The following is a 12,873-nucleotide window of genomic DNA, read 5'->3' as shown; positions in this document are numbered from 1 at the left end:
TAAGCAACCGGAGAGGTTGGAACTGAGGGAGAAAGGGGATGAGGTGCCGACAACAAGGCGGGTTTAATTCACTCCCTATCCACAACCATCGAAACCATCTAAATCACCATTGAATTTGAAACCATCCCCATAAACACATAAACACCATTTGAAGATAAGGGTAAGGTTCTCGTTGCTCCTGGGTCGTCGGTGACATTGGGGCCCAAAAAAGTTGGTGGGTTGAGGTTGAAGGTGTGGTGACTTGATCTGATTGAATATATTTCAAGAATCTAACTCAATACTTACAGTTTGAAAAATCTTAATCCAACACAACTCAAATCAAAGTGCACCTCAACCCAACCCAAACCATACGAGTTTTGGTCGGGATGATACTTTGATACATTAAAATATTCTTTTAACCTTGAAATTTGAATATGTTATTTCTCTACTCATAAGTTATTTTTCATTATCAACCATTCGATACAACTTATCCATACTTCTTAAATCTTACGTATATTACATTCGATTAATTTTCTAAATTTACATATATATGATCATAGTTACTAAACATATATATGAATGAGTTATATTGAGATAGAGAATAAATTGAAAATTTGTGTATATGAAGAGGGTATTTGATAGTGTAATTGTTTAATGAATATATTATTAGAAACTCAACAATCATATTAAATCTAAAAAATACAAAGATATCGGGTTACGTTGTGTTCAAATAATAGTAACTCAATTTCAATCCAATACCTACGGTTCGAAAATTTTACAACTTGATTAGTCATCGAGTTGTTTCGAGTAAAATTATTTCGTGTTGGATTGAGTTGGATTGATTGGACTTGTCGGGTTTTTAAGCACCCCTTAATGTGGGGGAGGCGATATCTTGAAAGAGATGGTGGCCATCAAATCTTGAAAGGGATGCTGATGGACCAAAAAAGAACGTGAGAAAGGACCAAAAAGCCCTCACTTAACAGATGGGAGTTAACAGTTGATCGTGGCAGAGATTAATGTGTTATGGAAATGTAAACTTTGGGGTCTATCTTCTAATAAACAAATTCTGGGGACTAAATTCAAGAAACTCAACATCTAAAATCTTGTTCAAAAAAAAAAAAAAAAAAAAACACTTGTGTATCCAAATGTAACAAGCACTACCAGGTATTGTTCAATTTGTTTATATATATATTTACAGTTTTAAAACACGTTTGATATAAAAGGTAATTCAGTTTTTTATAGGACACTTTTTTTTATTAATCTGGATATCTAACCCGCTATGCGAGTCGACTAATTTCAGGACGACCACCTGCTTTGCAGATAGCCCGGAGTCACCGTATTTGAACCTCCGTGGCCACAAAGAGATTTTTATCCCTCATTGGATTTGAACCTGGGACCTCCTGGTACTTTTGACATTTGAAGCCAAGCTCAAACCAATTAGGCACCACCCTTGTGATTAATTTTTATTCTTCTCTGTAACTGTTGAGAATCTTACACAAAATCAATGATCGGTTACAACAGTAAATAAGTAAAAGATTACACTTTTTTTTTTTTGAATATTACCCACGAATAAGTTACATATGTATATATATTAAACACTCCTTGTGAAAATTACATTTTTTTTGGATATCTGATAACCCAACTTCTTTTAAGATCAAGGGTTTTAATTTCACCAACACTAACGAACTTGTGTAAGTTTTATTGTCATATTATACATATACATACATATACATATATATATATATATACATATATATATATATACATATATATATATATATACATATATATATATATACATATATATATATACATATATATATATACATATATATATATATATACATATATATATATATACATATATATATATACATATATATATATACATATATATATATATATAGGGTTGGGTTCACGTGAGACTAAGAGTTTTTCATGAGACCCGTAAGACCAATTTATGTTCATTGATCAGCTTTATAAGTTAATGATCTAATGGTCTAAATTGCACAGTGACAATTTTGTGATTATTGAGAACTAATGAGAAGTCTCGTGACATTTATGAATGTTTAGATTTTCATATTGTAGATTTAATCTAAGGGTTGAGAATTGGTCTTACGGGTCTCACGAAAAACCATTGGTCTCATATGATCCCAAGTCTATATATGAACATCAGCAATATGACATAAAACGGTAACGAATCCCAACGTCTACGTCTGTGTTATTTRTGCTGATTTGATATCTGTTAATATATGTGTGTCTGTGCACAAATGTCTTAATGCATCCTAGTATGAAAAATGTAATCGCTATGTGTGTGATCAAGTAATATAGCACAGTGAACATAATTTACAACCCCTATATAAGCATGATATGATTTGTGTTATATGACATAAAATAATAACAAAACTAAAACTATTATTACACAAAGTAGATAATTAAAAAGAGCAACAAAGATGTGAATTTACTGAAATTGAAAACTTAGTGAAGAATGTATATTGTTTGTCATCCCGAAGTCAAATCTTTAGTGAACATAATGAACAACCCCTATGTAGTTAGTCTTCAAAACTAAAACTATTATTACACAAAGTTAATAATTAAAAAGATCAACAAGGATGTGGATTTACTGAAATTCAAAACTTAATGAAGAATGTATATTGTTTGTCATCCTGAACTCAAATCTTTAATGTAGGCGTGTTCACATTAGCATGTTCACATTAGCGTGTTCATAGCTATCGTATGTTCATATCGTGACACTTATTGATTATTTTCTTCACTTTCGGAATTCGAATTCCGAATGTATTCGTAGACGCTTTTAGCTTTTTCATTCTCATCGTCGTTGATTCGTTTTACTCTATGATTATCCATATTACTCGGACTATAGCAGAATCTTTACAAAAGGGACTTTTTTCAAATTTACAATATCAAAACCATTATAGGAAGAATAAATGTAAAATTCAGTAAGATGAACACATGTGAAACTTAATGTCATTATTACATGAAGATCAATTAGTGATATTTTAATATTTGTAACTCCCAATTAAAATATTTGGGAGTTACATAAGAATGATAAATTACCTAAATACCCTTACAATTAATATATGAGTTACATTTGAACCTAACTAAAAAATGGAACATGATTGGTTGATATTGGTTAGCATAGTCTACACAATAGTTTTGGTTAGTATTTGAACCAACCCCTCTCTCTCTCTCTCTCTCTCTCTCTATATATATATATATATATATATATATAAATGTTAACCAAGATTATTTTGTTAACTTTGTTCACCAATCTTGACCATTGATTTTTACAATAAAGAGTTGTGATTAATCATGATAAAAAATTAAATTTTTAAATTTACAATTTCAAAGAACATATGTGAACAAAGGGGGTATTTAGGTAATTTTCTTTTTTATGTAACTCCCATATCATTAATTGAGAGTTACAAAATAAAAAAATCTCATTATTTTTATTAATTTATTTTTGTTAATGTAAGAACCATATGAACACACACACACACACACACACATATATATATATATATATATATATGAACCATTGTGTCAAATACAAAAAAAAATTACCATTGTGTCAAATACAAAAAAAAAAAATTGACTTATATATGAACTTGGACAGTATAACATTTATGAATATAATAAAAATAGTTGCTACACGAAAGTAAATAAATAAAAAAAATAGGTACGAACACAATATGGACAGTTTGTGAACAATAGTTCCTTCACTATGAACATATTCAAGAACAAACCAATGTTGAGATATGCAGCTAGTGTACATATGAACACAATATGAACACTTGTGAACAATTATTTAACAATTACATATGAATTCGAATTCCAATTGTAGTCATAGACGATTTTAACTTTTTCATTCTCATTGTTGTCGATATGTTTTCCAATAGGTTTATCCATATTACTCGGAAGATATCGAAATCTTTACAATAAAAAATTCTTTAACAATTACAAAATCAATATCATCATGGATAAAATAAATCGAAATTACAAAACATGAACACGTATAAAAAAAATATCAATATTACATAATCATCAATTATTAAGATTTTTAGATTTGTAACTCCCAATTAATGATTTGGGAGTTACATAAATAACAAATTACTTAATTACCCTTGTCATTAATATATGAGTTATATGTGAACCTAAAGAAAAGATAAAATATAATTGGTTAAGCTTGGTTAATAAAATTAATACAAAAATATTGGTTAGTATTTGAAACAATCTCTATCTCTCTCTCTATATAAAGATAATACTACTTTATTAATAGAAATAAAAATGACGATTGTATATGTTTATTTTAAAACAAAATGAGTAACATGCTTCCCTTTTTAAAACTACACTTTACTTTGATGCTTTGAGCAGATTGCAGATCTCTTTCTCTTTCATATGAATTGTGATGATGATTTACCTTTTTACTAAGTAATTAATTAATTACTAATTACACTTTAGCATGAGCTTGAAGTAGTGATTCCTTACTTCTACTCCCACCCTACTTCTCATGCACCCTCATTCATCATACCAATCTTTTGTAGATCTTCATGAAGATATGCCACCTTTTTAATATATTTTTTAATTGTTTTTTAACAATCTATTCAAAAATATAAAACATGTACTTACAAAATGTGAATTATTACTCCAATTTTTTCAAATTAAAATTTAATCCATATTATTACAACAACAAAAAATGAATCACATTGGTTGTTTTAATATAAAAATCAGATAAAATAATTACAGTAAAAGTTAAAACTAAAATCAAATATGACGATTTATGTTAAGTTTTTTTTAATATATTTTTAACATAATAAGGAGTTGCTTGATTGGAGCTATCTATACTATATTATAAAGCATTTGATAAAAACTCTTAAAAACTATTTGTTATGCATGAAGTACTGTTTATTGATGCATATTACTTAAAAATCAAGATTACAAGTAAATTATACATAAGTAGAACTTATTAAAGCTTTATGTTTGAATTCGTGTAACTAACTGCGGATAAACATAATCAAATAGATGATAAACATCTCATTYTAAAATATAAAAATTCTAAAATATAATTAGGATAATTATCGAGTTCTAACAGAATCATTATCTTTATAAAAAATTTATCGTAAGCCAAAAATAAATTACTTCACTATTTGAGCTAAATTAAATTATAATAAAAAATGAATTAAATAAATTATATAAAAAACAATGAGTTTTTAAATAGTTAATTTGATATTAATATCGATATATTTTTTCAAATTTATTTTTATTCAAAAGTAAAAACACTATCTTTCTCAAAATCACATAAACCATATTATATCAACAGACAAAAAATAAAACGAAATATTAAAAGAAAAATGTATTTCGCTATATTACGCTAGTACCATTCTAGTATATCATTAATAATATCTCGTTTCATATAATTGAATACAAGTATTCCTAATAGATTTTCAAAAATTAGATCTCCCTGTATTTGATTTGGAGCTCTCAAAATAAATGTGTTCATCAATTTGGACGATGTTGATGACTTGTTGTTCAATATGCGGCTTGTCTTTTTCGTTGGTTATCTCATGACTCATCATGCTAAAGTTTTCGCTGGATCTTGGGTGTCATGGTACTGTACCCGACTGCCTCATCGTGTTAGATGCATGATTTTGGTCCTTTGTTCTTTTGTTTGGTATGGCAGCCCATGTGGGTCTTTGTTGAGCTTCAGAGAGTGGCAGATGGTAGGATCGTTTTTGTTCGTTGTTATTGTTCTTGATTAAAAAAACGATTAGAACTTCTGTTAAATATAATGTATTAAATACAGTAATTAAGAAAGTAAAGTTATTTATTGTTTTCACTAAACAAGTAATAGCAAGGTACAATAAAGTGTGAGGAATAAATCCCAATTGCTCCCTAATCCAAATGCCTAATCATTAATGACCACATATGACTACATTTACTCCACAAATTCACATACAAACTCCATCACCATAAAGAAATAGGGGGTGGGGACCAAGCAGAAAAGAGACCAAGAAAGTGACTAAACTCATGGCTTACTTCTTCCTAAATCCATTGGATCATGGCTTTAATGACTTGTACCATATGAATCAAATGTTGTACATTCTTATGAATTTGACAATTTAAGCCTTGGACAAGGGGCTAAGACCCTTTCTGTCCCCTGCCCTTTTTTTTTCCTTTCTCTTTTCACTCCCACATAACATAATAATAGAGATCTCAATGGTTCATGAGTATAATAGAACAACCATCACCAAACCAACTGCCATTTCTTCATCTCAAAGCCACTACCAGCAATCAAATAGTTCAATGGATTTGGAAAGAAAAAGGGTAGCAGCTAATTCATCAAGAAATGGGGTGGTGATGGGTTCTGTTTGGGAGAGTAGAATGAAAGGTAGCTTCAAAGTCTTCAATGGTGATGACAAGAATATGAATCAAACACAAGAAATGGAAAAACCCACTGAAACTGAGACTACTGGTGAGATGGAGAAGGTGGGTTTGAGATCCAAACAGAGCTCTAATGGAGTCGGTGGTGGTGTTGGAAAGAGGAAAACATGGAAATCTGATGGTGGTTCTGAGAGAATCCCAGCTCAGATCCCAAAGGTTAGATCTGAAAACAAGAAAATGTTGAGTGAATTGAGTAAGGAATTGAGTGTTTCCATGGATGGAAATGGGATCAAGAAAAGCCCAGTTCAGATGAAGAAGGAGAGACTGGAATGGAATAAGGAACAGAGTGTTTCCATCGAGAGAAGCCCAGTTCAGAGGACCACAAAGACTCGATCTTTATCAAGAATAGGAAGTACGACTAGCGATTTAAGTGATGGAATTGAGAGAGTCAAGTCATTGCCAACAACAGGAACTCAAATTAGCATTGATTCCAACCATGGAGTTGAAGAAATTGAGGGGGAATACAGAGATGATAAAGAGATGAAGAATAATAGATCTGATTCTAGTCAAAGCTTAGATGAATTAGGTGTTGTTTGTGAGGAGAAACAGATGACAGATGATTTGAGGAAAGACATCTCTCCTCAGATTTTAGATGCTGAAGATTATGAAGAAGATGAACTAGCTTCTAATAAGGCAACAATGGAGGAAAATGAAGAAATTAATGAAGAAAGAAGCATTGTTGTTGTTAAAGAAATGGAACCCATTTCCACAATCAGCAAAAAGAAGTCCCCAGATGTCGTAATTGAAGAAAAGAAAATTCATCAGCGAAATGAAAGATCAAACCCCGTTTCAAGAACAATCAGAAAACAACCTCCTCCTGTTGTAAATCATCCCAGAATCATTTCAAAACCAAGCAAGTATTCTGCTGTTCTTGAATCTCGTTTCCCAATTCAATCAATCTGACTTCAATTTCATCTTCAATTTTGCAGATGAATTCCCATCACAGAGAGTTCCCAGATCCCATAGCAAATTGCACAGTTTCAGTTAGTATTTTCAAATTTCAACATTCAAGCCGATCATTACATTGCGATTCTTGATCTTCATGCACTGAATTCAACTTCTCATGACTTCTAATTGTTTCAGTGGATTTAATCATGTGGAGAGATGCATCAAAATCAGCACTAATTTTTGGTTTTGGGACATTTTCTATTCTTTCATCATCATATACTCAAGATCTCAATATCAGGTTAGCAAATTAATGGCAATTTTGATATATATATATATATATATATATATATTCATCCTATTTCATAACAACCCTCTGTATATCTGCTTTTTTCAGTTTTATTTCTGTAATTTCATATCTGGGTCTCATCTATCTTGCTGCAATCTTCATCTTCAGATCCTTCATTTACAGGTAACTCATGCACATACATTCATAAACATGACACCATTTTTTCAAGATTTTCTTGATCTTCATCTTGTTGAAAAACAGGGGTGTTGTAGAAGCAGATAATATTACAGATGATGAAGAATGTGTTCTTGGTGAAGAAGAAGCAATTTGGGCATTAAAATTGTTCCTCCCTTACATCAACGAATTCCTTTTGAAAATCAAAGCTCTGTTTTCAGGTGATCCTGCTACTACAATGAAGGTGATTTTTTCTTTTCTTTTTTTCATTTTTTTCACTGATTTTGATGCAAATTTCATCTTTATTTGCAATATCTGTGAGAATGTGAGAAACTTTCGGTGTCATCTGACAGTTGGCAGTTCTGCTATTTGTTTTGGCAAGATGTGGCAGCTCCATAACCATTTGGAAATTGGCGAAAATGGGTCAGTTTAGTAATTTTTCTTCACCCAAATTCGATTAAATCCAATCATTTTGAGTCTTGCAAATCAAGATTCCACCATTAATGATGAAGAAAACAGGAACCTTTATGAAGGAATTCAGTTCCTGAATCGAATTTCTTGAATTCTGATGGGATTCTTGCTGATTTTTTGCAGGTTTTTTTGGGGTTTTTACAGTGCCTAAGATATGCTCCTCTTATTCTTCTCAACTGACTGCATATGGTAAAAAAAATCACATGAGTTTCCTGCATTTGCCTTTATATTATCACTGAGTACTGTCCTTGAGCTGTGTACTTGCTCATCCAAGAAATCTTTGCCACGCATTGATGGTTTGTACTGTATAAACATTCAAGCACTTCGAGACCGGAAAGTTAATAGACCGGATCGGTTCATCATTATTGCTGGTTGTTAGCTGCTTGTTAGCTGCTTGTGTTGACAATAATTTACGTGGGTCCATCTCCACTCGTAACTGTTGGAAATCTAGTGAAGTTGCACATCACCTGTTTGATGAAATGCCCCAACGGCTCTTTTGATGCTTTTAAGGTTGTAGCTGTAGTCATTAGATTTTCCCATCATCACATTTGGCTTTTTAACACTTTCTTCTTGAGAAAATATTATAATTATGGAATATATATATATATATATATATATAATATATAATATTTAGCATTTTCTAATCTTTCGTCACTACAAAATTTTTAGTTATTTTCTTCGAATTTGCAGGTGATGCAAATCCAGAAACGATTGATTCTAAGAGTCAACAACTTCATAGTTTGTTGACTTAATCGTAGTTTATAAATATATGTTTCCTATCTTCATTTTGTGGGTATTTAAAATCGATTTTTTGCACCAAATGTCTCTGACAGAGTATTTCACACACAACTGAAGGTACATTCTGGGTTCGACGCTTCAAGGATGCATGGGAATCGTGCTCTCAAAAGAAAGCTGTTGCTATTGGTGTTTTCACCCTTGTTTGGAATCTTTCCTCAATCATTGCTCGTACTTGGGCAGGTAAATACATACCTTCGGCGAAGAATCAATTAACAAAAGTTCTGTTGATGATTTGAAACATGGTTACATGCAGTGTTCATGTTGTTGGTTGCATTCAAATATTATCAACAATCCATGATGAAAAACGAAGATATTGAGGAAGAAGTACCAACGCAACCAAGGAATCAAAGTTCTTGGCAGGAACAAAGAAACGCAAAAGTTCTCATGCCAAAGGAAAGCAAGAAATTAAGAAAAAGAACTTGATCTGATCAGCTCGACGACAAGGATATAGAAATAAGTTGTATTATAAAGGAATAAAAATTCATATTTTGGATGGTTTTGCGACGAATTTAATATACGGGAAGAAAATGGATGAAATTTGTTTCATGTTCTCGTAATACCGTTATTTTAGTTAGAGGTTTATAAACATACCTCCTACTAGATTTTATACCCTACTTCCCTTCACAAACCAAATTCAATGGTTAAACAAGGGGCGCGGTGTTGTTTGGTATGGTTTGGAGCCAAACTGTAAACCGTAAAGGATATGTGATTTAAACACTTATTCAAACCACATACCGCACTGCATGTACCTCAAACCGTAAAAAACTGCACCGGCGCAAAATACAATGTGGTTTATACGGTTTGTACCTAACACACATTAAGGGCTTGTTCGTTTTTATTTTCAGACCGTTTGATTTTTTTTTTTTTTAAAATAAGAGCTAAAAAGCTCTTATTGTCCTCTGAATTTTTAAGTGGTAGTCTAAACTCTTAATTAGGGCTGTAAACGAACCGAACGAACACGAACGGAGGCTTGTTCGTGTTCGTTCGTTTAACTTAACCGAACAAACGAACGAACACGAACGGTAAACGAACGAAAATAATTGTGTTCATGTTCGTTCGTTTAGAAATCCGATGTGTTCGTGTTCGTTCATGTTCGTTCGTTAACAAGTTAAACGAACGTAAACGAACGAACATAAACGAACAGTCTTAACGAACATAAACGAACATGCCTAAATGAACATAAACGAATAGTCTTAACGAACATAAACGAACATAAACGAACGTAAACGAACATAAACGAACGTAAACGAACATAATTAAATAAACGAACATAAACGAACTTCCCGCCGAACGGTTCACGAACGGTTCGCTGAACGTTCGGTTCGTTTACAGCCCTACTCTTAATGGGCTCTTATTCACACACCATATCAATCTCTCGTTCTTTCGCTTGATTTCCAGCTACCAAATCATACCGATCTATCCCACATCACACGATCTAGACACCATATCGATCTCTCGCTCGGTCTCAAGCTACCAATCTATCCAAAACGATCTCTACAAATCGATCTCTCCTATATATGAGTTATTTTCTGAGTATGATCAAACCAATGAGCAAAGGATGATGGCGACACAATTAATGCAATATGAATATTGGTTCTAGTCGTTTTGAGACTTTTTTTCGTGTTTATATTGATTCAGATTTCAGACTTCAGACGTAAAAACAAACAGTCTGACTGATTCAGATTTCAGACTTCAGCACCACCTCTTATAAATCAGAAGTGAAATCAGACTTCAGACTTCAGCACCTCTTAAAAAACAAACACCACCTAAATCTATAATATAATAATTATAAGATAAAACTTTATTATTAAATCAATGATATCGCGACCGTAGTCAAACAAATAAAAAGTTTAAAAACATTTGATTCCGAAATACATATACATAATTAAAAATGGTCTAGGAAAACTAAAAATATTACATAATTAAAAAGAGTCTAAGAAAAGTAGAGATATTAAATAATTAAAAATAGTCCAAAAGAACTAAAGGTATTATGTAAATTAGCCTAATTATTATATATGTATAATATACATTAAAAATATATATACAAAATGTGTGGTGCGGTTTAAACCGAGGATTGACAACTCAAAACGACAAAATGCACCGTATAGACTATGGCATGGGAATGGGGCGGGGACCTCAATTCTTGTCCCCGTCCCCGATTATTTATCTCTATATCTATCCATGTCCTTGTCCGAATCCCCGTCGGGGAATATAATCACATCCTCATCCCCCACGGGGAAATATAGATTTTTTTTCCGTTTATATAAATTACTTTGAATTAAATATGTGAGAGACCATACATGTTTAAATCTCAAACATTTTCAATAAACCTAAAAGAAAAATGAATTTAATTTAATACAAAGAAACCACAACATAATATAATAACTAATAACCTAAAACAAACAAAAATCAATTTAATCGAAAAAAAAAAAAAAAACTTAAAGTCAAATGTACCAAAAGATATTGAGTAATATAAAATCATATCGAGTAATATACAAAATTTATCGAGTAATTGTATTTTGACTTGACATCCAAATTATTACATATAAACATCCAAAAAGTAACAATTATAGATTATAAACCTAGTTAGAAAATAGGAAATTATGAATTACCGGTTTAGTTGATATAAATTATATATATATATATATATATATGAGCGATCAAATAAAAACCACCTCCATTTGTGTAAACCGTGTAAACCAATCTCACTCATCCATTTTCTTGATCAATGGTTAAGGTTATTTAAGAAAATTAAAAATAAAAAAATTGAAAATACATTTTATAATACCGATAAGGGTAAAAGGGTAAAACCAAATATTCATTTATTCAAGGAAACCATATCATGTATATCATATTATTAATGAAACTAATCTATTTTTTGTAAAGTAATTTATTATTTTTACGTTAACATTTATTATTATTAATGAAACTAATTTATTTTTCATCTTGCAATTATTTCATGACGAACCGCCTACATTATGCACCCGTTTCATTTTTCATTTCATCTACTGAATGGATCACCTACACCATCACTGAAACGAGTTTCACCATGAAAGCAGTTAACCACTCATTGTTCAATTACGCCATGAACCAGTTTCTCCTTCATGAAACATGTTTCATGTAAATTAATTTTTTTATTTCACTCATGATTTGATGCATTCTTTCCTTTAAGCCTTACAATCTTCAAGATCTCGAAGCAGATTCATCATGTACCTGTTTCATCATGCAATTATTTCATGATGAACCAAATAAATTATGCACCCGTTTCATGTTCCATTTTTTCTACTAAACGGATCAACTACAACCATCACTGAAACGTGGTTCACCATGAAACGATTTCATATTACTCATGAATCAATTACAACATGAACCAGTTTCACCAACATGAACCAGTTTCACCTTCATGAAACATGTTTCATTAACATTATTTTTTTAATTTGAACCATAATTTACGATTTCATTCTATAATGCAATTCAATCTTTAAGACCCGTTTGCAGATTCAATCTCATAACAATATATCAAATTCAAATTTTTTATATTATAATAATTAAATATTTAAATGTTACCATTTATACAATTTATTTTATTACGTTTCATTAATTAAGATTTATTAATAACTTCCATATTTAATAGAAAATATTGTAAATGACCAAAATACCCTTATTGATTAAATTTAATTAGAAAAAAATAGAATTTTCCTATTGGTTGAAATTGGTTTACACGGTTTCTTAGAAATGCACGATTTTCATTTGAACGTGCTCCTATATATATAAAACGGGTACGGGGCATGGAGTACCAATACCCATCCCCATCCCCA

General features: G+C 31.1%; 1 protein-coding gene across 1 annotated transcript; it reads left to right on the top strand.

Annotated features, from left to right (window-relative positions):
• Positions 1–6,194: 6,194 nt before the first annotated feature.
• On the top strand, positions 6,195–9,608 carry LOC112508231 (reticulon-like protein B21). The gene is made up of 9 exons (XM_025113023.1): positions 6,195–7,291; positions 7,368–7,421; positions 7,522–7,624; positions 7,721–7,795; positions 7,874–8,030; positions 8,140–8,209; positions 8,381–8,446; positions 9,113–9,235; positions 9,309–9,608. Exons 1-9 carry the CDS (start codon positions 6,214–6,216, stop codon positions 9,476–9,478), a joined length of 1,896 nt encoding a protein of 631 aa, XP_024968791.1. The 5' UTR covers positions 6,195–6,213; the 3' UTR covers positions 9,479–9,608.
• Positions 9,609–12,873: the final 3,265 nt, after the last annotated feature.

Source organism: Cynara cardunculus (assembly GCF_001531365.2).
Source record: "Cynara cardunculus var. scolymus isolate 2C chromosome LG 2, CcrdV1, whole genome shotgun sequence".
NCBI lineage: Eukaryota > Viridiplantae > Streptophyta > Magnoliopsida > Asterales > Asteraceae > Cynara > Cynara cardunculus.
The sequence above is the reverse complement of the archived record's forward strand: the minus strand, read 5'-3'. Positions and strand labels throughout refer to the sequence as shown.

Excerpts from the sequence above, each read along its gene's own strand:
- LOC112508231 (XM_025113023.1), top strand. The coding sequence starts at position 6,214 with ATGGTTCATGAGTATAATAGAACAACCATCACCAAACCAACTGCCATT. Across the intron at positions 7,422-7,521 it reads TAGCAAATTGCACAGTTTCA|TGGATTTAATCATGTGGAGA; the intron begins GTTAGTATTTTC and ends TAATTGTTTCAG. Across the intron at positions 8,210-8,380 it reads TTGGAAATTGGCGAAAATGG|GTTTTTTTGGGGTTTTTACA; the intron begins GTCAGTTTAGTA and ends GATTTTTTGCAG.